General features: G+C 56.3%; 5 protein-coding genes across 5 annotated transcripts in view; 2 read left to right on the top strand and 3 right to left on the bottom strand.

Annotated features, from left to right (window-relative positions):
• Nucleotides 1-165: 165 nt before the first annotated feature.
• Nucleotides 166-2,750, bottom strand: VOLCADRAFT_97344 (uncharacterized protein; the record flags this gene model as incomplete). The annotated part of the gene is made up of 4 exons (XM_002956307.1): nt 166-558; nt 930-1,489; nt 1,628-1,840; nt 1,997-2,750. The coding sequence occupies 4 exons, from the start codon at nt 2,748-2,750 to the stop codon at nt 166-168; spliced, it is 1,920 nt and encodes a 639-aa protein (XP_002956353.1).
• A 705-nt stretch (nt 2,751-3,455) lies between these two features.
• Nucleotides 3,456-7,601, top strand: Bbs4 (Bardet-Biedl syndrome protein 4; the record flags this gene model as incomplete). The annotated part of the gene is made up of 10 exons (XM_002956365.1): nt 3,456-3,521; nt 3,596-3,698; nt 4,224-4,300; nt 4,677-4,816; nt 5,000-5,099; nt 5,253-5,335; nt 6,102-6,201; nt 6,436-6,546; nt 6,907-7,195; nt 7,447-7,601. The coding sequence occupies 10 exons, from the start codon at nt 3,456-3,458 to the stop codon at nt 7,599-7,601; spliced, it is 1,224 nt and encodes a 407-aa protein (XP_002956411.1).
• A 2,162-nt stretch (nt 7,602-9,763) lies between these two features.
• Nucleotides 9,764-12,444, top strand: VOLCADRAFT_119370 (uncharacterized protein; the record flags this gene model as incomplete). The annotated part of the gene is made up of 5 exons (XM_002956364.1): nt 9,764-10,065; nt 10,141-10,240; nt 10,488-11,275; nt 11,536-12,139; nt 12,358-12,444. The coding sequence occupies 5 exons, from the start codon at nt 9,764-9,766 to the stop codon at nt 12,442-12,444; spliced, it is 1,881 nt and encodes a 626-aa protein (XP_002956410.1).
• Nucleotides 12,445-13,092: 648 nt separating this feature from the next.
• lhcbm2 (uncharacterized protein) lies at nt 13,093-18,390 on the bottom strand. The gene is made up of 4 exons (XM_002956306.1): nt 18,288-18,390; nt 18,061-18,124; nt 14,035-14,357; nt 13,093-13,830 (listed from the first exon to the last, which is right to left on the bottom strand). Exons 1-4 carry the CDS (start codon nt 18,345-18,347, stop codon nt 13,525-13,527), a joined length of 753 nt encoding a protein of 250 aa, XP_002956352.1. The 5' UTR covers nt 18,348-18,390; the 3' UTR covers nt 13,093-13,524.
• Nucleotides 18,391-19,090: 700 nt separating this feature from the next.
• Nucleotides 19,091-22,539, bottom strand: part of VOLCADRAFT_97339 (uncharacterized protein) — a gene marked incomplete at both ends in the record, with an annotated part of 10,701 nt that continues 7,252 nt past the window's right edge. Inside the window, 2 exons of the mRNA XM_002956305.1 lie at nt 19,091-19,269; nt 19,570-19,886. Of these exons, the coding sequence (XP_002956351.1) occupies nt 19,091-19,269; nt 19,570-19,886 (496 nt within the window). The remainder of the gene's footprint in view (nt 19,270-19,569; nt 19,887-22,539) is intronic.

Genomic DNA, 22,539 nt, shown 5'->3' with positions numbered 1-22,539 from the left:
CCCTCCCTCCCCTTACCTCCCCTTACCCTATCTGGGCCGTACCCCGCCAGCACGGCCCAAACGAACCCTCAATGCGCGGGGTGTATCGCTAACCCCCCCCCTGCCCCGCAAGAGCTCCCTCCGCCGCCCGGTATGTACGTCTCCGGACGATGCCTCGAGCCTCCCTCAGCGCTCGGCCGCCGGGATGATGAGCAGCATCATTCCCTTTAACGACCCCACGGTCCGTGCCACTATCCCCGGCTCCAGCAGCACATCGAAGAACCACCAGGTCGCAGTCAGCTCCAAAACCGCCAAGGTAAGCAGCCGCGAAACCCAGGGCGGCAGGCGGGCCGCTGCGGCAGCCAGCGAAGCCGCCGTACGCCACATGCCTGTCCCAACGGCAGTGACGATGCCCTCGGCGGCCTTGTCGGGGGCCGGTCGTGGCGCCCGCGCCGCCGCCGTACCGCCGCGAGCAGCAGCCTGGCGCAGCGCCTCCTCCGCCACCAGCAGTACACCGTGTACGGCAAAGAAAGTGAGCCATTGACCGCTGAAAAAGCGTTGAACATACCAGTGGAAGATCTTGATGTTCATGTGCGGGTCCGGGGTGGGCCAGTGAGGTCGGGAGGTCGGGAGGAAGCGGTAAAGCAACGGAAAGCGGGTGCACGCTGAGGCTAGCGGGTGATTCCCTTTCGCGGGATGTCTTCTGCAGCTTTACGGAGGAAAGCGTTTTGTAATGTGTCGGGTGGTATGGATTGCTGGATTGCGCCGTCTAAAGATCAGTTCAAGGCTTTTAAATGGAAACTAAAGGTTCGAAAAGAGCACACTCAAGCCAAGGTACTAAGAATAAACCCCTATCCGTACTCTGTCCGTACTGTCCTGGAGCCCTCCTCGCTTCATGCCGTATACTTCAGGGCACCTTCCCCCCCCCCCGACAGCGCAGGGAACCGCACCTCGTGCTCGATGCCGCTAAAGATAAACACTGCCAGAAGGGCCACTGCCCGCCGTGTCCGTGTATTGCTCAGGACCGCCCTCGCGGCCCCGGCAGCCGCGGCTACCGTGGCCGACATCGCGGCCATGTCGGCAGCGCCACCGAAGAAGCTGCACGATGCAGCACTCTCGCCACCGTCGCCCTCGCTGCCTTTGCCGTGACCGCGCACTACTGCAGCTGCGGTGGCTGCGCCTCGCCGTGTCCAGCGTTTGCCTGCATCCACACTAGCCAGGGCGGCCATGACGCGGGGAGCGGGCGCCCTCTGACCGTCGGGATCGCTGCCTTCGACGTCGCGTCCGGGAGCCCAGTCACCCGCTGCCGCCCCGCCATCGGTGGACGCAGTCGCTCCTCTACAGCTTGCCAGGGCACGATCGCCATCGCTGTCATTGTCGGCACCGGCGGCAAAGCTGCCGCTAAAGGTGGCGTCGGGATCGTCACCGTTGATATTGCCGTTGTCAGTCACGCGTGAGGCTGTGCTGGCACCGTCGGCCGGGTTCACGCTGCGGGCCGGTGGGGCTGCGGCTGCGGCGGTGATGGGGACGAGGGTCGGGGCGCGCAAGGACATGTCGTGCTGCTGCTGCTGCTGCTGCTGTTGCGGTGCGGCGGAGGCCGAGGAGTGGCGGCGCTGGCGGAGGTGCGGGTGCTGTGAAGCAACTTCACCCGGTAGGGCGGCGTCACCGCCAGAGCAGCTGTCCACGACGACCACATTGCCGACAGCACCCCCGCAGCCGCCGCCACCGCCACCGCCACAGCGGGCATTCCCAATGACGGCGGCATTACCGCTCGGTACGAGCCGCCCTTCCACTATGGGGTCGTACAGTAAACCCTTCAGCACACGGCTCTGCGTAACGTTCCAGCGACGAGCCCAAAAATCTGCGCGCGGTACGGCACAGTACGGTGGGGTTCGGAACACGGCAGAACTCCCATGCAATTCATCATAGTGCGCCGCGCCGCGCTACGGGACGCGATGCAATGCGCTTCAGCCCTCGGTCGAGCTCGTGCAATTGCACCTGCGCGCACACGGCCCACCTGACAGCGATGTCGCCTGGAAAGGGTTGTGGAAGGGAGGCACGAGGTCCACTCCCCATATCGTGGTGCAATACAGAGCCGTCAGGTCCATCATGCCGCCCATAATCGCTAGCATGCCGTATGCCAGCGCGGCATGCAGCGCCAGCGGCGCTGTCCTGCCGTACATCACCGCAAGTGCGCAGGCAGAAGCGAAGGCAAGCCACTTGCCAGCGAGCTCACGAAGCAGGCGGCGGCAGTCGCCACGCGCACTGTATGTGCTGCTGTGTTCACGACGCAGAGGGCAGGTGTTGTCACCGCCTCCACCATAGCGGGCATCCGTACGGCAGGGCCGAGGTACGACAGGGCTCAGCATGAAGAATGTGACAAGCGCAAGATCAGGTACCTCGGCAGCCATAGGAACGGTTTTGTTGGCCTTGTCGTCGTCGGAATGTCCATTTATCCCGCAGCCAGCTGTTGCCGCTGCTTCTGCTGATGTTGCGGCGGCACGCGACGATCTCATTGGAGTTTTAGGCCACCATCGTCGGAGGAGCTGCGACTGTCTCAGCCATTTGGCCACCTTCGCCGTGACCGGCTTGTTGCGCGGCGGCGGTAGCGCTACTAAGGGCCCCCGGGCGTAGCACGCCGCCAGGAGCTTGGTGAGGGGCATTCGCACACTCATGAAGGTCACCATCATGGATAGGATGGGCTCATTGATAGGGTGGAAGAGGAAGGGAGAGGCTATGAGGGCCGCAACCGCGGGTGTGGCGACAGCCATCCGCCGCCAACCCGGGGTCCGCGGTAGCACCGCTTGGTGCGTCCAGATGGTGCAGAGCCAGAGCAGAAGGGTGCAGATCTCTATGCGACAAATCCAATGCAAGTCTTGTAGTAGCATGAACGGTGCAGGCGCGGTTGGCATAGGATCCGGACCCAATGCGGACGTCGCGTTGACCCGAGGGTCCAAGACTATCATTGCTATCCGAAAGTCGTGTAGTGCTGGACAGTGTTTTATAAGTTTAAGGTCAGGTGTTGGTGATTTTTTGCTGAGAGGAGCTCCAATGCGCGCCGGATGTGCAGCTTGTGACGGGGCGTTTTGTTGACCAGTTTGCAGTTCTGCACGGCCTATGGGTCAAGCTCCCTTAAAGTTATTGTTGCTACATACAAATATGAAGACGGATTTAGTGAAAAGCATGCGCACTGAGCACGCAGCGCATGACGTCAGTTGGACGGAAGTCGTTGTGCCAAGCCCGTCCGAAGAGTCTAAGATGGATTTCTGTTCGCTATACAAACATATATGCATTATACATCTATTCTTAAACTCGATAACATACAAATTACTTCCTTATCTACGTACTAATCAGAACACTCGCTTAGTTGACCAGGCCGGAATTGTAATCGTCATCCCTGTACTCGAATTTTAGCTACTTAACAACCATTTAATTACTCAGTTTAAGGACGTTCGTGCGGGAGGTTTGTGTTCTTCATGTCATCGCTTGCACAGCAGCGCGACAAGCGCAACTATGCATTACACCTATTATATACTCGACAGGTTGGTCACATAAGCTCCCTTAGCTTCGCTAGACCTTCAAAGCTAGGCGGCCAACAATCCGAGCACCCTTACAGGAGTTCGAGGAGTGCCTAAAGCAAATAGACAAAATACTAGAGGATACAGATGGCCTCTGTGAATACGCAATCTACATCAAAGCTCTCATCATGCGACATAGAGGTGGGTCGCGAAGGGGTACCGTATGGCAGGCAGGCCACCGTGTCCAGGTGAGCCAATCGGCGCACATAGACACCTAGCCCTTTGGATTTTCTTCTTCTTGGGGGATCGAAGACAGTTTCATTGCACTACCTGTTTGCTTGGGTCGCGGAAGCGAGAACCCAGTGCCCACGTCGCGGCCACTTACAACCCACCGGCACCAGCTGGTGGTTAGTACCAGCACAGTTGGCTAGTACCGCTAGCCGCCTATTGCTCGGAGAGGAAAAATCTGCTGGGTTGGTTTGTCTGTACACCTGGGGCCTTTGGGAGTAAGGAATTGGTAGTAGCCCCCAGGGCCAGGGAGGGGCCTGAACTGGTTGAGGTGTGGTTCATGTTCATAAGGCCGGAGAGGATAATCTCAAAGCTGATGGTTGAACCTGCAGCTGACCCGTGCGGTTGGACGCGGGTAGTGGGGCGGATCAGGATGGGATAAAAGTTGAGGACCAGACGTACACATGCACATGCGTACCCTGGCGCACATCCTTGCAGGCAAAATTCAGGAGTCCTTGCAGCTGTTCCAGCAGGCCACCGCCATCAACCCGCACAACACGGCCAACCTCAAGCAGGTGCGCCAGGACACTACGCGGGGCCCGGGCGGGGTAGGATAGGATGGGGGGGACAGGGACGTGAGCGAGGAGGGAGAGGAAGGAAACAGTGTCAAGGAAACCTTGGGCACAGGGGAGGGGGGAGATACGGGGGAGATAACGAGGCAAGGGAATGTCGGGTTGAGCAGGGCCGGACTGGGCAGGTGGTTTGTCATGGCCGGCCCTCCCTGGCTCTCTGGACAACAGACAGCAGCAGCTGCTGTTGCTTCCTCCTCGTGATTACCGCCTCATCGCATCGCACATTGCTCCCCACTTCTTCCCATCCCCACCCACCTATCCCCTCACAACCCCCCTCACAACTCCCCTCACAACCCCCCTCACAACCCCCCGCCCCCAGGTGGGTCGCTCTCTGTACCTGCTAGGCAAGCATAAGGCCGCTGTGGACGTGTACGAGGAGGCCCAGAAGTTTGGGGCACCCGACTGGGAGATCATGCACAACAAAGGGCTATGCTACATGTACTTAAAACAATATGACAGGTACGTTTATGAGACGAAGTGGTGTGTGTGTGTGTACAATACCGTTCACTCCGTTCTTCCCGGGATGATCCCAACCCATGAACCCTTTAATACACATACGTACATACGTACATCGCGGCTCAGTTTTTAAATTGAACACGTCCTCCCTGCGCCGCTCCCTCCTTCTCTACCTGCCGTTCTCAGGGCCATCGAATCATTCCGCATCGCCATTGACATCCAGCCCCATGACTCCACCTTTCTGCAGCTGGGCAAGGTGTACAGCATGATGGACGACTTCACGCAGGTGCGTCCACGAAGACTACTGGGGAACTGTGTTGCCCTCCGGTCGCATCTGGATTGGCGAGCCTCTCCCTTTCCTACTCATGCTACTACCCCGCCTTGCCTTATCATTCCCCTCCCCCTTTTCTCCCTCGCTCCAACCTCATTTCCCAACCAGGCCATCAATGTATACATGGAGGCTCTGGAGCACTCCCCTGAGAACCCGGAGGTGCTCACCACGCTGGGGCTGCTGTTCCTCAGGTATGAGGGGGGGGGAAGGGAGCTGACCAGGAGGAACCATCAGGAGGGAGAGACCAGGACCGGAAGGGGGTGCGAGCGCTCGGGCGGAGAGGGGAAGGGTACATGCAAATCGCTAGGCAGTAAGCGCCGAAAGCCCAACGCAAGGAAGCAACTGTTCGGTGTTCCGGAAACGTTCCTCCCACCAGGGGAGGGGAATTACCGGCTTCGGGGATGTGTGCAGGTAACCGTCATCTGTTTGACATTTGATAACAGTGTCTCGCAGCAGCGGGGTGTAAATAATCAGTGCAGCTACCGAATCTAGACTGTAGTTGTGCGAACGTTGTGAAAATGACGTAAATAGACCGTATGTGCGTGCAAGAGGTGAGGACCAGGGGAAGCCTAGGTGGCCTGGGCGGAGACGGAGGGGAAAATGGAGCTAACGTACCCGGGCGAACGGAGGGGCGATGCCCCGATGCAATCGGCCATATCGTAAAACAAGAAGTTTATCCTCATCACCACCAAATCTCCCACCACATGGTGTTGGGGCCGCCGGGTGGGTGTCGTCCTCCCGGTGCGGTGAGGAAGACACCAACCACCGCTGCGGGGCGGCCGAGCTTTCCGGCCCTGCCTTTCATGCAACAGCTTGCAGGCCTACACAGCACGTCCCACGACACGTCTTTTCGCTCCCTGCAATACGGCCACACCGGCTTAGGGTTACCCTTTCCATTCCCCTCCCTCGTCTGCCTCGCACGTGCGGCCCGCCTTCTCCCCTCCCCGGCCCGCCCAGGACCTGCGACAACAACCGGGCGTTCGACTACCTGAGCACATCCCTCACTCATGACCCCCGCAACCCTAGGACCATCCTGGCGGCTGGGTCCATCATACAGGTAGGGGTTGTGAGGATGGGAAGAGTGGTCAGTAAGCTTGGATGTGCAGCCTACGTAGGCGGGGCTGTGGGGCCTTCGACCTTCACCCTCGCACCCCCTTGCTCTTATACAAGGTGTACGGCTTCTTTCCTATCTTTCCTCCAATGCGCCCCACTCTTCCCCCTGGAAGTTTTATACGTCCCTCCCTCCTCCCCTTCCCTCTCCTTCCTTTCTTCCCCAAACCTGTTTACAAAGGACCACTCCGACATGGATGTGGCGCTGGTGAAGTACCGCGTGGCGGCGGTGCAGACCCCCAACAGCCCCCAGCTGTGGAACAACATAGGAATGTGCTTCTTTGGAAAGCAGGTGGGTGGCTAGCTGGAGGAGTGGGTGGGCGCGCGGAAGGCAGGATGGGCCGCAACGAGGGATGCTGTGTATTGCAAAATGATCGACGAAAGGCAAAGCAGGCCATGCCAAGGAGTAGCAAGAGAGGGGAGGCAGGAGAACCCGGGACTGCCGCATGGTGTCATGGCACGTGAGGGGCGGGCCAGGGCTAATGGGGAGAACACACCTGGGAAAGAATACACCCCCATCACATGCCACATCCGGCGCTTTCTTCCCCTCCCCCCTCGACTCCTACCTTCCTCCCATCTCCATCCCCTTCCCTTCCCTGCCGCTGCCCCTTCCCTATTCGTGTTCGCACGCCCACCCGGGGGCCCCTCCCAGCGCTATATCGCCGCCATCGCCTGTCTGAAAAAGGCCCTGTACCTGGGTCCGTTCGAGTGGATCATCTCGTACAACCTGGGCCTGGTGCACCTGCACACGGGCCAGTACGCCTCCGCCTTCCACTACTTCTCCGCGTCAGTCAACCTCAAGCCCGATTTTGCGCACTCGTACATGTACCTGGCAGTCACGTTGGCGCGACTGGACGACTTTGAGAACGCGTGTGCGGCTTACGAGAAGGCCATTCAGATGGCGGGACAACCGGGGGAGCCCGTTTTCCACCTCAATTACGGTGGGGTGGGAGGGGGGAAAGGGAAGCGGGGCGAAGGGGGAGGGAGGTGATTGACACAGATGGAGGCTGAGGAATGGAAGGGGATTTGAGGGTAAGCAAGGGAAGGGGTGAGAGGAGCAGGGAAGGGAGGGGGAGGGGAGCTAAAGGGAAAAGCTCTGCGGGTGCGGGACCTAAATCTCGTGCACAGGTTCGAACCCTCACTAACGGCCCTCGCTCTCGTTTTCCTCTCTCGTTCGTCCTTCCGTACGCAGCCATCCTGCTGTACAACCAAAAGCAATACGACAATGCCAAGCTCCACCTGCACCAGTTCCGTACCCTGTTCCAAGATATGGACGAGGAGGCTCGCCGGGCGGACCCGGAGGTTACGGAGCAAGCGGGGTTGCTGGGCCAGCTACTTAACATCTGATGCGACTGGAGTTGGGGAAGGGGAGAGGGGGGGGGGTAGGATCAACGAGGCGGCATTGCCTCTACGCAGCACTGTACGAGGTCGGACCCAGGTCAGTGGGTAAAGGCGCTGGGGCCGCTGGCGCGTTCGTTGGGGCTCTTGGTCAGCGGGCGGTCCGGGTAGGGCAGTGGGGGTGGTGGCAATGTGCAACATGCGAATGGTACGTGATATATGGACGCAGGGGGCCGTGGTGTCCGCGATGCCGGGCGATGTCTGCGGTGCCCGCTGCTCCGTAATTCGGCATCAGGGCCCTCAGCTGTTCGTAACCCAAACCTCGTTCCTGGGTACGCTGCCCCGTGCGTTGGTCCGTGCCGTGAAGCACGTGTCTGCTGATATGCGGCAGTGGGGGCTATACGTCCCAACTATCAGTCAGTGTGTTGGTGTGTGAAAAACCGCCGAGCCAAACGCGTTTACATGGTTGACTGCGCTGTTCACTCTCGCAGTGGTGGGCGACGGGACAGTTCCCCTGGACTCTCTCTTAATGCTGTACTCTTATGTATGTATATTTCTCGAATTGCAGAGATTGTAGGTATGACTGTAGAGTTGTGTCACGAACGGGTGCTGCTGAAACCGAATGTCGCGAGGGTTCCACCTGCACTGTGTCCGGCCTTGTACGGGGCCGCCAGTGGAACGGATTGTTCCAACGGATTGTTTGTTATTGATCGGTGGTTGCGGCGGGTGGTGGTGGGCGGACTGCAAGGACGTGTCACGGGTAGCTGGGATGGCGGCTGTCGACGTATCGCCCTGGACACCAACATCGCGGCAACCACCGCCAATGTCGAGTTGGGCCCGGAAGTCGGCGACACTGATCTAGGCCCCGGCGCCAGGAGGGTGCGCTGCTTGGCAGGGGCCTATCCCAATTCAGACCTGTACGGACAGGAGAGAAGGCAGGGAAAGGGGAGGGAAGGGGGGAGCACTGGCGGACAGTGCGAACAAGGCTGAAGGGGCCTTAGCCGAGCACAGCGGCGCTGGCTGGTTAAGCCTCTGAAACTTAGGCTGCCTGGGGGTCCTAGCTGGCTGGTTTCTGTTACGGGTCGAGAGGTCGTCGTCGTCGTCGGGGCGCTGACCTTCGCAAGCGCCGGGCCGTCGTAGCGAAGAGTATGCGTGCCTGTGCGTATGTATGTTTGCGTGACTCCTGCACTTGGGCGGGTAGCGCGGTTGCCACTCGCCGAGTTCTTTGTTTACTGTGTATGTGTGCATCATTAAGGGCTTCCGATGTGACCGACAATGTGTGATACCATGCAACTGCGACGCGTGTGTGTGTTGGCTTGTACGCTTGAAACTGCGGATATCGTGGCCTGGCCTTAGAAGCTCCGAAACCCGGATCAGGGGATACAAAGGGGGCCAGGAATGGTTGGCGTTTGTGCTCACTAGCTTTACTGTTGGAGAGCGATCTTGTGTTTGCTGGTACATTGCGCGCTCTGCATTTTCCGGACAGTAAGAGTTGGTTTGACGACAACTGGAATCGAGGATGAGTGCTGCGTGTGCGCCATGAAGTGTGTACATACCTTCTTGGCGCTTCGGAGTCAGGCTGCTTTAGTGCGGCAGCTTTTGTTGCTTCGGTGGCTATGACGACTTGAACCCGCCTGTTGTTGTCCATAGAGGCACTGGCAATGATGAGCTTACCACATAGCCGGGATTTGGTGGTGGCAGCGCATGGGTATAAGGGCTTCAGCTTGTGGCGTTGGGTGCGGTCGTGGCAGGTTGTCCTTATGGAGCGTCCCGTAGGTCTGCAGGTGCCGAGTGCCTGGGATGCTGTTTTTGGCGAACGCACGGAGCGTTTTTTCATCTCGACATAATTTTTATACCTCATATGACCTTAATAGACTGTTTCTTCCTGAACCAATAGCGCGGCAGGGGCTATACCAGGCTTGCGCAGATTTCCATGATGATGTTTATAGCACCATGTAAAGCATCCTAACAAACGTGTTGCAAAGGGTAAGCTTTGGGGAAATACGCCTCTCCGGAACGTGCATGACGAGACGTACCTACCTCCAGGGTCTTGAGTTAGAAATCAGCCTCTCAGGAACGAGGATTTTCATCAGACGAAGTGTCATAAAAAACGAAGTAAGCATTCTTCCTTTGTATACCTAAGCTCGGTGTACCTGAAATCGAACGTCAAAATGGCTTCGGACTTTAAGGGAACAAGCGAAAAGTTTCGCATGAATCTAGTCAGTCATGAAGGACAAAACGAGCGTGTTGTTGTCCAGATAGGCCTGGACGGCTTGAAGTTATTGAATGCCTCCGACAACCGGACGATGCGCGCTTACGACCTCAGTCACATTAGTCGATGGCAGTCCCGCGGTGGTAGCTTAATAATATATACAAGGACTCCTGTGGATGTGGAGGAACGGCAAACAACCCTTTCCGCAGATGACAATACTGTCCGGAGTGCGCTGGATACGTTGACCTGCTGCTGCATGCAGTGAGTCGATGCCATGTCCCTATGGCAGTGGCGTGCTGGCGTTCCGTCCAAACCTCAACTGGAGCCTTGCTGCAGGCTCGCGGAGCTTCTGCAAAGCAGGCAAACAGAAACTGCGCAGGAGACGGCCAATAATCTGCACGCGCTGGTGGTTGGGGGTGGCAAAAAAAAGACGCAGGTGGGTGGATTGCGGAGGGGTTTCCGTTTGAGCGGAGCGGTATGTCTCGGGCCAACCCCAAGCCACATGGCGCAGCAGTCGCTGTTAAATCAGCAGCACTTCCATCAAGACAGCGTTGAAAGTCCCTGAAGCACCCGCTGAGAATTGATGGGTGCGCAGCTCCTTTCCGCTCGTACCCATGTTTGCCCCTCACATCTGCCCCTAAACCGCGCGCAATCTCCTTCCTCCGATTTACAACTTCCCCCAGCTTCCATCCGCTGACGAGGTTGAGTACTGGCGTAGCCCGGATAAGGCTGGCTGGCTACAGTCGCAAGGCGACCACCTGAAGAACTGGCGGAACCGCTGGTTTGTGTTGAAGCAGGGCTACCTCTTCCGCTTTTATAACGACAAGGTTACCGAGGCCACCAAGCCACGTGGCGTGGTTGATCTTAGCAAAGTCCAGGATGTCAAGGTCCTCCCCGGCCGCGCTAACACCATCCAGCTTAAAACAACTAGCGGCGGAACCGTCTGCTACATCGCAGGCAGTGAAACTGAGGTGGTTGAGTGGGTCTCTGCGATGGAGGGCGCCATGCAGAAGATTTGCAAGCACATCGCGGGCGTTGAGGATGAACCGCCTGCCCCCCAGGCTAAGGCGCAGCAGCCCAAGAACCCCTCCGAGTGGCTCCGACAGCTGGAAAAGAACTTTGAGAGCAGCGGGGGCACTGGTGGCGTCGGCGGCAGCGGCGGTGCCGGGTATAACAGAAACCTTGGGAACACGCTCGTTAACGTGGTGGGGTACGACGACGTGCCCAGCAGCAGCGGCGGCGGTGGTGGTGGTGGCGGGGGCGGCAGCGGGGGCTATCGGGACACATACCGGGACACGTCACCATACGCTGTGCTCAACAGGCAATACAGCAGTGGCTACACGCCAATACAAGGTATTGTGACAGCCTTGCCGCGCAAGCCGCGTACAGAGGAAGGGCGACGGGGGGAATACGGGGTGCTGGACGTGTGTGCGGGTAGGTGTCGGGAAATGGGTACTGTGAACGGTGGAAGGTGCGGAAAGGAAGGAGTACAGGGGGCGTGAACTTTGCAGAGAGAACCAAGCAAAGGTATCAAGCATTAAACCGGAGGGCGACGGAGCCCGTCCCATTCGAATCGGAAGAACTTGGCGAGGAGGAGACGGTTTCTCCGGCGTGCAGGCCAAGGCAGGGTTCCATCGGCCCTGATGATTGATGTTTCGGATATTTCGTCTCGAGGCCCTCCATCCGTTTTGACCCCATGCTTGTTGCATCGATTCGGTACTCGGTACTCAGGAAGGTTGAAATTTGGGAAGGACTCGGGGTACTCGGTACTCAGGAAGGTCGAAAGCATTCGTGTGCCGCGGAGTCCCCAGTTTCTTTCTCCTTCACTGTGGTAATCTGGGCCACAGTGAGCGCTAGTTCGCTGCTTGCTCGCTGCAGTACTTGTGCCGCCGCCTGCTTGCTGCAGTTTTCGGGTCACAACATTGGGTCGTTGGGTCGCTCGGGACTCTTGAGGACTTTCCGTGGGGGCCCTGGATCAGCACTACTCATGTCATGGGTACCGACGTTACCGCACGCAGGAATGGCTGGCATTGCCGGTGCGCAAGCCCTAACCAGCGATCTGGATCTGAACTACGGAGGTGGAGGCGGCGGTGTTTCGTCCCAGTCCAGTTACGGGCAGCAGCAGCAGCGGCACTCCTATGCTCCGGTGTCGATGCCTGTGCAGCAGCAAGCGCCACCCAATGGCGCCAGCGCGTATGGTGCACAGCAGTACGGATATTCGCAGCAGCAGCAAGCAGCTGTGTCCCTCATTGACCAGGTTCCCCCGCAACAACCAGCCTATCCCACCTACTTCCAGCAACCCGCCATGCCTGCCCAGCAGCAGCAGCCCCAGCAGGTAAGAGTGTCTTGGCTTTTGACTGCTTTTTCGTGATGTTAGGTTGTTTACTTGGAATGGTTATGCCGCTACATAATAGATTGGAGGTCGCGTCAAGCCAACGCTCGATTGCAGTGTTAAGCGCGCCCGAGCAGAAGCCAGGGTGATAATATGTCGACTGTTTTGGTTCCCTTCCTTCACATGCGTAGGTCGCCCCGCCGGCGCCTGGGGCCTGGCAGGTGCATTACACAGCCGAGGGTCGCCCGTACTATTACAATGGGGCCACCGGTGTAACGCAGTGGGAGCCTCCCGCTGGCTACGCGTAAAGGCTTGGTGATGAGTCAGGCTGGGCGAGTAGCATGAGTTGATTGTGAATGACAGGAGGAGCGTGCAGAGGCGTTTTGGGCGGTACGCATAGTTGAAGAGGAAGCGAGAAGGAAAGATCCAAAATTGCGCGTTTTTAATCTTAATGATTACAGTGTAAGAATGCATGTAAATATTCTTTGTTATACTCGAACGAATTCAACCGGGGGTAATTTGAAAGGTTTGTGGATCAGAGGTCGGCAAATAAGGCGGGTACTGCGGGTCCGTACCACAATACCCGCAGCGAAAATTCGGCTTAAGGCCCCGGCTGCGAGTCCCTAATGACCAAAATTTGACCAAAAGACGTAATTTGCAGCCTCTATTGCGTCTCGTAGAACTCTGTGTTTTTCTTTGGAGTTGTTTCAGGTGTACTGACCGAAATTATGCCCCCCCCCGCAGCTGGAGAAACCGATTTGCCAACCTCTGTTGTGGATGGTGTTCGATGGAATACCGGTCGTGAGGTTAAAACGATCTTCTCAACAATCGTTAAGAACAATTGATTCCATCGAACAGCGTAGCAATCGTCCTTCTGATTACTGATGCATTACCTGTTAAGTCGAGATCTACGTATGCACCAGATGTTGACTCAGGTTACCCATCATCATTTGAATAGTTGCGCATCATTACTTCTTACCAGCAACGTCTACAAGGGCATATAGCTTGCAGTTATATATATTGTCAGTTTAGACTTTTCTGCACAATGGCTAAAAATGACGGACTTAATCTTTCATAGGCACATGTGCACGTTCCATTGTTCTACCTGTTGGCGGCGGCGGTTGGTTCCGGGCGGTGGTAGAAGTGGTAGATATTCGTTGACTTGCCCACCCGTTCGTGGGGAAAGATCTAGCGTGCAACTGATTTTCATGATACTGGCAAATATACTTAGATAATTAGTCTCCCTTACATATTACTCTTCTCAATTTGTAACACGGCAAAATCCGACCTCCTATACCAACTCCGTCGCACGTTAATTCGCAGGCATACACCGACGATAGCAGCTCCAACGCTAATATACACCAGCCCAAGCAAAAAGCTGACTTAGTTTACGCGGAAGGAGTGAACTTGGTGGCGTAGGCGAAGGCGTTGACGGCGCTGGGGTTAGCCAGGTGGTCAGACAGGTTCTCAATCGGGCCCTTGCCGGTCACGATGGCCTGCACGAAGAAGCCGAACATGGAGAACATGGCCAGGCGGCCGTTCTTGATCTCCTTGACCTTGAGCTCAGCGAAGGTGTCCGGGTCGTCAGCCAGGCCCAGCGGGTCGAAGGCGCCACCGGGGTGCAGGGGGTCCAGGCCCTCACCCAGCGGGCCGCCGTTGGCACGGTAGGCCTCAGCCAGGCCCATCACCACGACCTGTAGAAAAGCAGCAGGGAAAAGACAAATAAAGTTATTACCCAAATCTGACCTTAATCCATGCTTCCATCATTTTCTTAGACAATGTACGCAAAACCCGAAAGCATAACGGAGCAAATCGATGCTGCGCATATTATTCGCTACTTATACATCAAACTCTTCATGCTCATGAAACGGTAGAGTGATTAAAAGAAACATATTCACCTGGAAAGCCAGGGTGGCAATAATGGACTGAGCGTGAACCAGGTTCTCGTTGCCCAGGTAGTTCAGGCCGCCCTCAGCGAAGATCTGAGCACCAGCCTTGAACCAGACAGCCTCGCCGAACGAAACGCCAGCGTACTTGGACAGCAGCTCGGGGGTCACACAGCCCAGAGCGCCAAGCATAGCCCAACGAGCATGGATGAGCTCCAGCTCACGGTAGCGCTTGAAGGTCTCCGGGTCGGCGGACAGACCAGCAGTGTCCCAGCCGTAGTCGCCAGGGAACTCGCCGGTGAGGTAAGACGGAACATCGCCCTCAGAGAACGGGCCTGCACCGAGTCAAACAAGTACAGGTAATAAGGCGCATATCCAAGTCATAATATCTCTACATCAGAGTGGATCGGGTCGGTTATGACCAACAACAAATCTTTGGAATACATGAGGATAACAAAGGAACACCAGGATATTACATAAGGAAAAGCATAAGCTATTAATTTGTCACTATGGAACGAAGAAACTTCTATCATAAATTGATGCGCTGCACCATCGGTTGTGCGAAAACTTACCCAGGAACTTCGGGCGGTCAGGGCCATACCACTCGATAGCGGCACGTTGCACCACGCGGGCAGCCTGAACGGGTCAAAGAGATCAGATCCCCAGTTAAAGTCGAGGCACTCCGAGAGCTGTAGGATTACTGAAGCGACCCCGAGTTCTCGGATATGAACATCGGGTTACTAAGATTGACTAAAGTAGCTTCATATTTGGAAGACTAATGAAGATGCTACGTTCCAAAGGCATCTCGACTCACCCGGCTGGCAACAGTCGGGCGCACAGAGCTGCGCACAGCGGACTTCGCAATAGCGGCCATCTTTACTGAATGAAATGTATGGACACAGAAGGGAGCAACTGTGTAACGATTTACGATGCGACTTTGGCTTTTGACCTTGCCATAGGACCTCATAAGGCCTGGGAATCGGACTGATTGTACGTCCAGAGATTTGTACGAGCTGCCTTTGCTAAGGGTTACGGCTTCCCTTTCCTAAGCGATGAATGTATCACAGGTGTAACATACTTTTAAGTTGTAATACTTTGGTTTTGTCCTCGGAGTATTCTTTGATGCTGAAACAGTTATTGTCCTTGTTACGATTCATATAGGACTTCTTGTTTACTTCATTTATCCAAGTAGATGAACATATCACCAATTTATTATCGCGAAGGTTAAAACATTTATGGCCCTTTTTGTGCTCACACGGATGTGCGTTGTGTTGGCTGTCACGATGCATATTCGGAACCTAAAGCCTATTTAACTGTATTACGGATCTTACTTTGTAGAATGGTTCGCTTCGCGATAGACATCTGCGGAGCTTGCGACGATAGTCTCTTTCCGAGAGATGGAGCGATGTGGTTCTCCTGCAATAGATATGCGTTGATACCGATATGTTATTACGCTTCAATAGAGTTGACCACGTAGCCAGTGCTAACTCAAACTGTCTTGGACAACGAAGTTTTGTGATAGCTGACTTTTACGTTTCTAATGTTCTGTGATGGTGAATGCGATTGTTACAGTGGACCCCGAACGGGTCGAGTGCAGCGCCCCTAGGAACTCGGCCAGGCCGTACTAACTTCACTGGTCACAAGGCGAACGAACTAGAGTTTCCAGACCTTTTTAACCGGGCTAACTTGTGGTTGGGCATTCCACCGACCTCGGTTTATGGGTGTGTGTGGGAGGTTGTATGCCTCGCGGCCATCAGCTCACTCAATCTCGGTCGCCTTTGTTGTTTAGGGAAGGTCTTCAGGCCAACATGGCCGTATCTACGTCAACGCTTAACCGCATGACTTACGATGTTATCTCTGACTTTTGGGCCCGTCTAACTGCTTTTGCACCACGGGATTACTTGCCAAAACGCTGGGAACACGTTCCTCACACCACAAAACCTTTCTTAAATGTCAACAACGCAGACATGGCTGTTTGCCGCTTACCGATGTACAATGACGAGGTCTGAGTGCTCACGTCAGAGCCTCATATTTTCTGTATGAGTGTACTAACTGCGGCCTTCTGTCCAGTGAAGTTAGTACGGCGTGGTCGAGTTCTTTTTGAATAAGGCCCACGGTGTTGTGCGGGAGGCGTTCCGAGGGACGCTGCACTCGACCCGTTCGGGGTCCACTGTAACAATCGCATTCACAAGGCCTCAGTTAGTACGCTCATACAAAAATTATTAGGCTCCGACGTGAGCCTAATAATGACGTGAGCCTAAAACCCTAAAGCCCTCGTTATGGTACATCGGTAAGCGGCAAACAACCATGTCTGCCTTGTTGACGTGTAAGAAAGGTTTTGTGGTTTTGTGAGGCACGTGTTCCCAACGTTTTGGCAAGTAATCCCGCGCCGCAAATGCAGTTAAACGGGCCCAAATGTCGGAGATAACATCGTTAGTAATTATGGCGGAAGACGAGATTTCTGCTCAAGTGGGACGATAGCACAAAATTCTGTCTTATTCCCCGCGTACTAAAGAGAAGTTTAAGGTAATATCGTTGCAACTTTGTAGTATTTGTCCGAGTATTCAGCAGTTCATAAGGGGATAAGAAATTGGTAGGAAATATACTTTGGCTGTCAACAGGAATGAAGTATTTTGCACTAGCGTACTGTATTGAGATAGCCGTTGGTCAACAGTTGCCAATTAGGTCAGGTTATGAACAGTGCCAAAACCAGATTTCAAGGAACTTGACATCACGAGACAAGCTTATTTTGTTTACAGAAATGATTGGATTTTAAGTTGGTTTGCAATGAAATTGTTAACCGCCAAAAATACATCCAGTCACTAAAAGCACAAGACCAAAACTATTGGATATTGGTCCAGAGCTATACCAGCACACGCCATATGATACAAAACCCTCATGCTCAAGAGTTAATCCGAGCAGACAGCTCATCCGCAAATGACTGCCGACCTTTATACAACTTCCCGAATCAACAGACGATGGGATACCATTTACGCGGAAGGAGTGAACTTGGTGGCGTAGGCGAAGGCGTTGACGGCGCTGGGGTTAGCCAGGTGGTCAGACAGGTTCTCAATCGGGCCCTTGCCGGTCACGATGGCCTGCACGAAGAAGCCGAACATGGAGAACATGGCCAGGCGGCCGTTCTTGATCTCCTTGACCTTGAGCTCAGCGAAGGTGTCCGGGTCGTCAGCCAGGCCCAGCGGATCGAAAGCGCCACCGGGGTGCAGGGGGTCCAGGCCCTCACCCAGCGGGCCGCCGTTGGCACGGTAGGCCTCAGCCAGGCCCATCACCACGACCTAATATAGGAAGGAAAAGCGAGGTTGTCACCAAATCTTTAACAAGGAAACGGGCTGATGATTTCGACGTCATTCTCGCATGCATAAAAAATAGCTCATCCGTAACATACAATACGCGCTACTTTAGGGCAATCGATGCACAGCTTCCGAGCCATCCATTATACATAGTCCTAATGAAGACCGCAATCACGTGAACGCAATCTTTGAATTTTGATATTTACCTGGAAAGCCAGGGTGGCAATAATGGACTGAGCGTGAACCAGGTTCTCGTTGCCCAGGTAGTTCAGGCCGCCCTCAGCGAAGATCTGAGCACCAGCCTTGAACCAGACAGCCTCGCCGAACGAAACGCCAGCGTACTTGGACAGCAGCTCGGGGGTCACGCAGCCCAGAGCGCCAAGCATAGCCCAGCGAGCATGGATGAGCTCCAGCTCACGGTAGCGCTTGAAGGTCTCCGGGTCAGCGGACAGACCAGCAGTGTCCCAGCCGTAGTCGCCAGGGAACTCGCCGGTGAGGTAAGACGGAACATCGCCCTCAGAGAACGGGCCTGGAGGATAAGTTAAAAGACAGCGCCATGCAGTGAAAGACATTTCCCAAGAAGACTCCAAGACCACCTTTTTCCTATGGGTCTAGTGACAGATGTCAAGCATCTTAATGCTGGGTGATCTTGGGGGATGTGTTGCCTGAAGGGCCTACTGAACGCCACATCGTCAACCCATAGTGCTCCATATCAAAGAAGACTCACCCAGGAACTTCGGCCGGTCAGGGCCATACCACTCAATGGCAGCGCGAGGCACAACGCGGGCAGCCTGCGAGAATGAAAGTGAAAGGTCGTCATTTCTCCGAAAGCAGCAAAAAAATAAGATTGGCGTAGAAGGCCTCGTCCGATGCATCGGTAAATAGTGCAACAAATTACACAACATAAGATACAGACGGATCTTAGGAAATAGGGCAGTGGCGAACCCAACTTACCCGGCTGGCCACAGTGGGGCGCACGGAGCTGCGCACAGCGGACTTCGCAATAGCGGCCATTGTTACTGTGATAGTGAAACCGTGTGAACTGACCGAACCTGGGTTACATCCGGTCAATGTTCGGGCGACCTTATGAGGTCGTCTTGAGACCCCAAAAGGCCCCAGAATCGTACGGAATTGATCGCAGTCCACTTTCCTTGCAGGTTGACCCTTTTAAGCCCTGGTACGACGGCAAAAATGTTCACTTGGCTGTTTTAGGAGATTTGCTATTATTCCAATTATTAAGGATGTTTATGCAAGACGTTACCGATTGGACAGCTTAAGGTTGAACAGGATGAAGACGAAAACGTCGCAGGAAGCTGAGACATATACATTCGTAGTTGTTGTACGCAAACAATATGTCGGGCACCTTGCCTATTGAAGAGGTCCTACAGCGCAACGGACTTTTGGCCATGGCCACACAACATTGCTGGGGTTTGGTCTGCAATTTCCGTATTACGATCAGCACAAAGTTATCCTCACGTTGAACGTCGAGCAACTCTATGTTTGTGGTCATGTGGTTGCAAGTCCATTATGCTAGTTGGTTCTGTTGCCGTTGGAACTTCCAATGCATAACGTTAGTCTTGGTGATATTATTTGAGATGATTCTCGAAGCTTTTGCGCATCTCAGCAGGTATGGGTTGCGCATGTCAAAGCCGCATAATGACAAAACATATCGTTACAGTCGGTGGGCCATGGTGGGCCGCAACATAAAGGCGTCGACAACACGTCTACGGCAGATATAAGCCGCAATCGTTAGAAATTCAAGCGGTAACAGCCTCAGGGGAAGCCAGTACCGACGCAGACGTCAGCAGCACATGTAAGTGGCCGGACAAAGTCAGTGCTGCCGCCACCTCCCGCCGGGCAGCACCCTCAGCCCCCAAGAGCGGCAGACTGCAGGTCGCCAGGCCCAACCACTTGGAACTTCCCCGAAACAAAAGACCTGTACGCAGAAAATGAAAGGGAGGAGGAGAGAATGATGCGCGAAGCGTGAACCTAAAGAACTGTTGGCTCTTACGTGCTTAAGAGAGGTGTTATGGAGAAGCGTGCATGCAAAAACGTTCTGGATGGAAACACGCGCCACCACATCCAGCGCACCCACAGCACTTCTGCACCAGTATTCCCGTGCGCCTTACGCCAGCTCCCGCCCCCGGCTCCAAAACGCATTAAAACACACACACGCATACACACACAGCAAAGGGCAGCCCCTATTTCCCCACCGCATCTTCTTTCCCCTCCTCACCTCCTCGTCTGCTGATGCCGCCTTCCGGCCCTTCGTCCATCGCCATCGGCCCCGCCGCCACAGCGCCATCCGGCTGCTGCTGTTGCTGCTGCCCCCAGCCGGCCTTCAGGAGCTGTACCGGGCCCATGGCCCTGCCGTGTCCCCCGGATCCACTGTTGGCATTACCCGTGGAGGAGCCGCAGCTGCCGTCCCAGCGGCCGGCCGCACACTCGTAGTCCAGTCCTGCCACGTACACGTACCCGGGGGCCAGGACTGAGGGCCGCAAATGGGTGGCGGGGTACTTGACGCAACCGGGCCACTTGGCCACGACGTGCCACCTGGGGGGCCGGATGAGGGGGAAAAGACGAACCACGAACGAGTGATACTGCTGCCAAGGAAAGAGTGTACAAGAAGCAGAACTGACCAGTAGGCGGTTTTAAAGGCGGCGACCTCGGGCTGATGTAATGATGACGACGCGGAAACCTACCTACCTACCTACCTACCTAGCCGCCTAGACTAAAATACGCGCGGAAGAAAAGCAGTAGAGCGAAGCCGTAAAGAAGCAAAGGCTGGTGTAGAGGCGGCGAAAAGTTAGTAAAAAAACTAATGACGTGAGCTGGAATAAAGTTTGCCGCCGGCCTGGCGGCGGCATTGACGAGGTTGGACCAACACTGGCTGATAACCTGGTAATGAAAAGCTGGTGACATGAAAGTGCTCCTCCCAACCCCCCAGCACGATGCACGCAGCACGGGGCACGACGCAGTGAGGCACTGGGCGAGGTCAAGTTCGTGCGCTGCCGCACAGCGCTGGGCGTCACTTAGACCGCCAGAGGAGGAGTGCTGAGGGCTTTGAGGAATTGTTTTGAGCTAGGCTTTAGGGGGGTGCTGAGGGTGCGTGAGCAGGCGCCCGAATGGGCAGGTTAATGCCCGAAGGGGCGCCGTAGGCAGTGCGTATGGTGCTGTACGGCACTGTTTTCTCTGTGTGTTTGTGCAGCAGCACCAGACCGCATAGCCATCAGGCTGAAGGCTGGCGAGCTGCGTTTGTGTTTGTTGAGTGGTGAGCAGTCGGCCTGGACCGCGGACTTGGTGGCCGAGCTAGCTCGTCGGTGCTAGCAATTTGTAGTAAGGCCCCTAGTGCGACACGAGGGGGCGTGTTGATGCGAAGGGTTGCCGTGTCGCCCTGTGGCCTGTTTGGGTAACTTGTCAGGCTGTCGTGAGTGACAGCTGTGGCCTGTCTGAGGTCGCATGTTAGACTGAGTGACAGCTTTGGACCTGTCTCGGGAGGCCCGTCAAAACGGCTGTTAGGTTCTAGCGTACTGATAGCTCTCGTCCTTTGGGATAGGCTTTCCAAGCCTTTATAAGTCTCTGTTGTTTATCGGTAACAGTACCTCAGATTCACACGTTTACGCCTAGGCAAAGGGGCTTTCGGTGGTAGGTCGCGGATTTCCCGAATACGTGTAACGGCTAATGTCTCCTTAGTCGTGTCTGCTAGGTCCCTGTGAGATAGCGTCTCACCAACAGGTTATGAGCCCCGTGCATCGTGCCCCGTGCCCCGTGCCCCGTGCATGCGGCGCCGACCAAACGCGCCGTCAGTGCGCTCGGCGCTGCGGAAGACAGAGCCGGCGGAGGTACCAGCGCTAGCAGATTTGCCGCCGGCGCCAGCAGCAGTGACGCCGGCGGGGACCAGCCGAACGGCGCCGGCAGCAGTGACACCGGCGGAGACCAGTCGAACGGCGCCAGCAACGGCCAAGGGCAGCTGGGCGCCCTTGAGTGCTCAGCCGCCGAACTCGCAGCAGCACAGCGCCTGCACCGCCAGTTCGGCCACCTTGGTTACCGGGCGTTGGAGCAGCTTATCACCAAGCATCTGGTACATGGACCACGGGTCACTCCCGCGGCGCTGCGTCAGGCGGCAGAGGGTGTCTGCGAAGCCTGTGTCACAGCGAAGACTACAGCTACAGCTCACGTCAGCCGCGGTAACCGGCCTCAGCATGTCCTGGAGGTCGTACACTCTGACCTGTGCGGGCCCATGCCGACCACGGGCCGAGGAGGGGCTCGCTACTTGCTAACGCTGCTGGACGGTGCCTCCGGTCTGTCTGCCGTTCGCACACTGGTTAGCAAGAACCAAGTGGGCGAAGCGCTGCAGGACATGGTGACACAGCTGGAGGCTCGCAACCCGAACGGTGCACGGGTCCGCACCCTTCATAGTGATAACGGTGGCGAGTTTGTCGCCGAGCAGCTGGCACAGTGGCTACACCAGCGCGGCACTGCGCATACCCACTCGGCGCCGTACACTCCGGAGCAGAACGGTGCAGCGGAGCGGCTCAATCGCACGCTCCTCGACCGTGTGCAGGCTATGCTGTACGATGCCGCGCTCCCGGACAGCTTTTGGTCGGAAGCTGTGCTATACGCCAACCTCCTGCGCAATGTTTCCCCCTCTCAGGGCCGGGAGGCTACGCCGTGGGCAACTTATCATGTCGTCACCCCCGACGTCAGTCACCTGCACACATTCGGCTGCCTGGCATACGTCCGCGTCCCAACCAGCCAGCAGGTTAAGCTCGGTCCCCGCGCAGAGGCGGGAACCTACCTAGGACCGGAGCGCGGCACGGCCGCCCACCGCGTCCTCGTCGACGGTAAGGTGACTGTTAGCAGCGACGTCACCTTCGATGATGACCTCCGCGGCCTGGCGTCTCAACGGGCGGGCACCTCCTTCGGCGCTGGCCCCGCCCGTCCTGGCAGCGGCGACCCCGTCGGCGGCTCTACACAGCCCGCCACACCGCCACCTCCAGTGGTTGCATCGCCCCCAGTGAACCCAGCGCCCCCCCCCCGCCCCAACACACGCAGCCAACGGCAACCTCTTCACCCGCCGCTGGCCACGGTCTGCCCAGCCAACAACAGCAGCGGCGGCGGCGGAGATTTGGGCAGTCCACCGCTGCTTAACAAAGCGTCGGGAAGCACAAATTATGCTGAGGCAGGCGACGGCAATGCGGGCGGC

This window comes from Volvox carteri, assembly GCF_000143455.1.
Source record: "Volvox carteri f. nagariensis unplaced genomic scaffold VOLCAscaffold_60, whole genome shotgun sequence".
Lineage (NCBI taxonomy): Eukaryota > Viridiplantae > Chlorophyta > Chlorophyceae > Chlamydomonadales > Volvocaceae > Volvox > Volvox carteri.
The sequence above is the reverse complement of the archived record's forward strand: the minus strand, read 5'-3'. Positions and strand labels throughout refer to the sequence as shown.

Coding starts and splice junctions, on each gene's coding strand:
- lhcbm2 (XM_002956306.1), bottom strand. CDS start 18,347: ATGGCCGCTATTGCGAAGTCCGCTGTGCGCAGCTCCGTGCGCCCCACT. Junction 18,125..18,287: donor GCCCCACTGTGGCCAGCCGG/GTAAGTTGGGTT, acceptor TCATTCTCGCAG/GCTGCCCGCGTTGTGCCTCG. Junction 13,831..14,034: donor TTGCCACCCTGGCTTTCCAG/GTGAATATGTTT, acceptor GCTTTTCTACAG/GTCGTGGTGATGGGCCTGGC.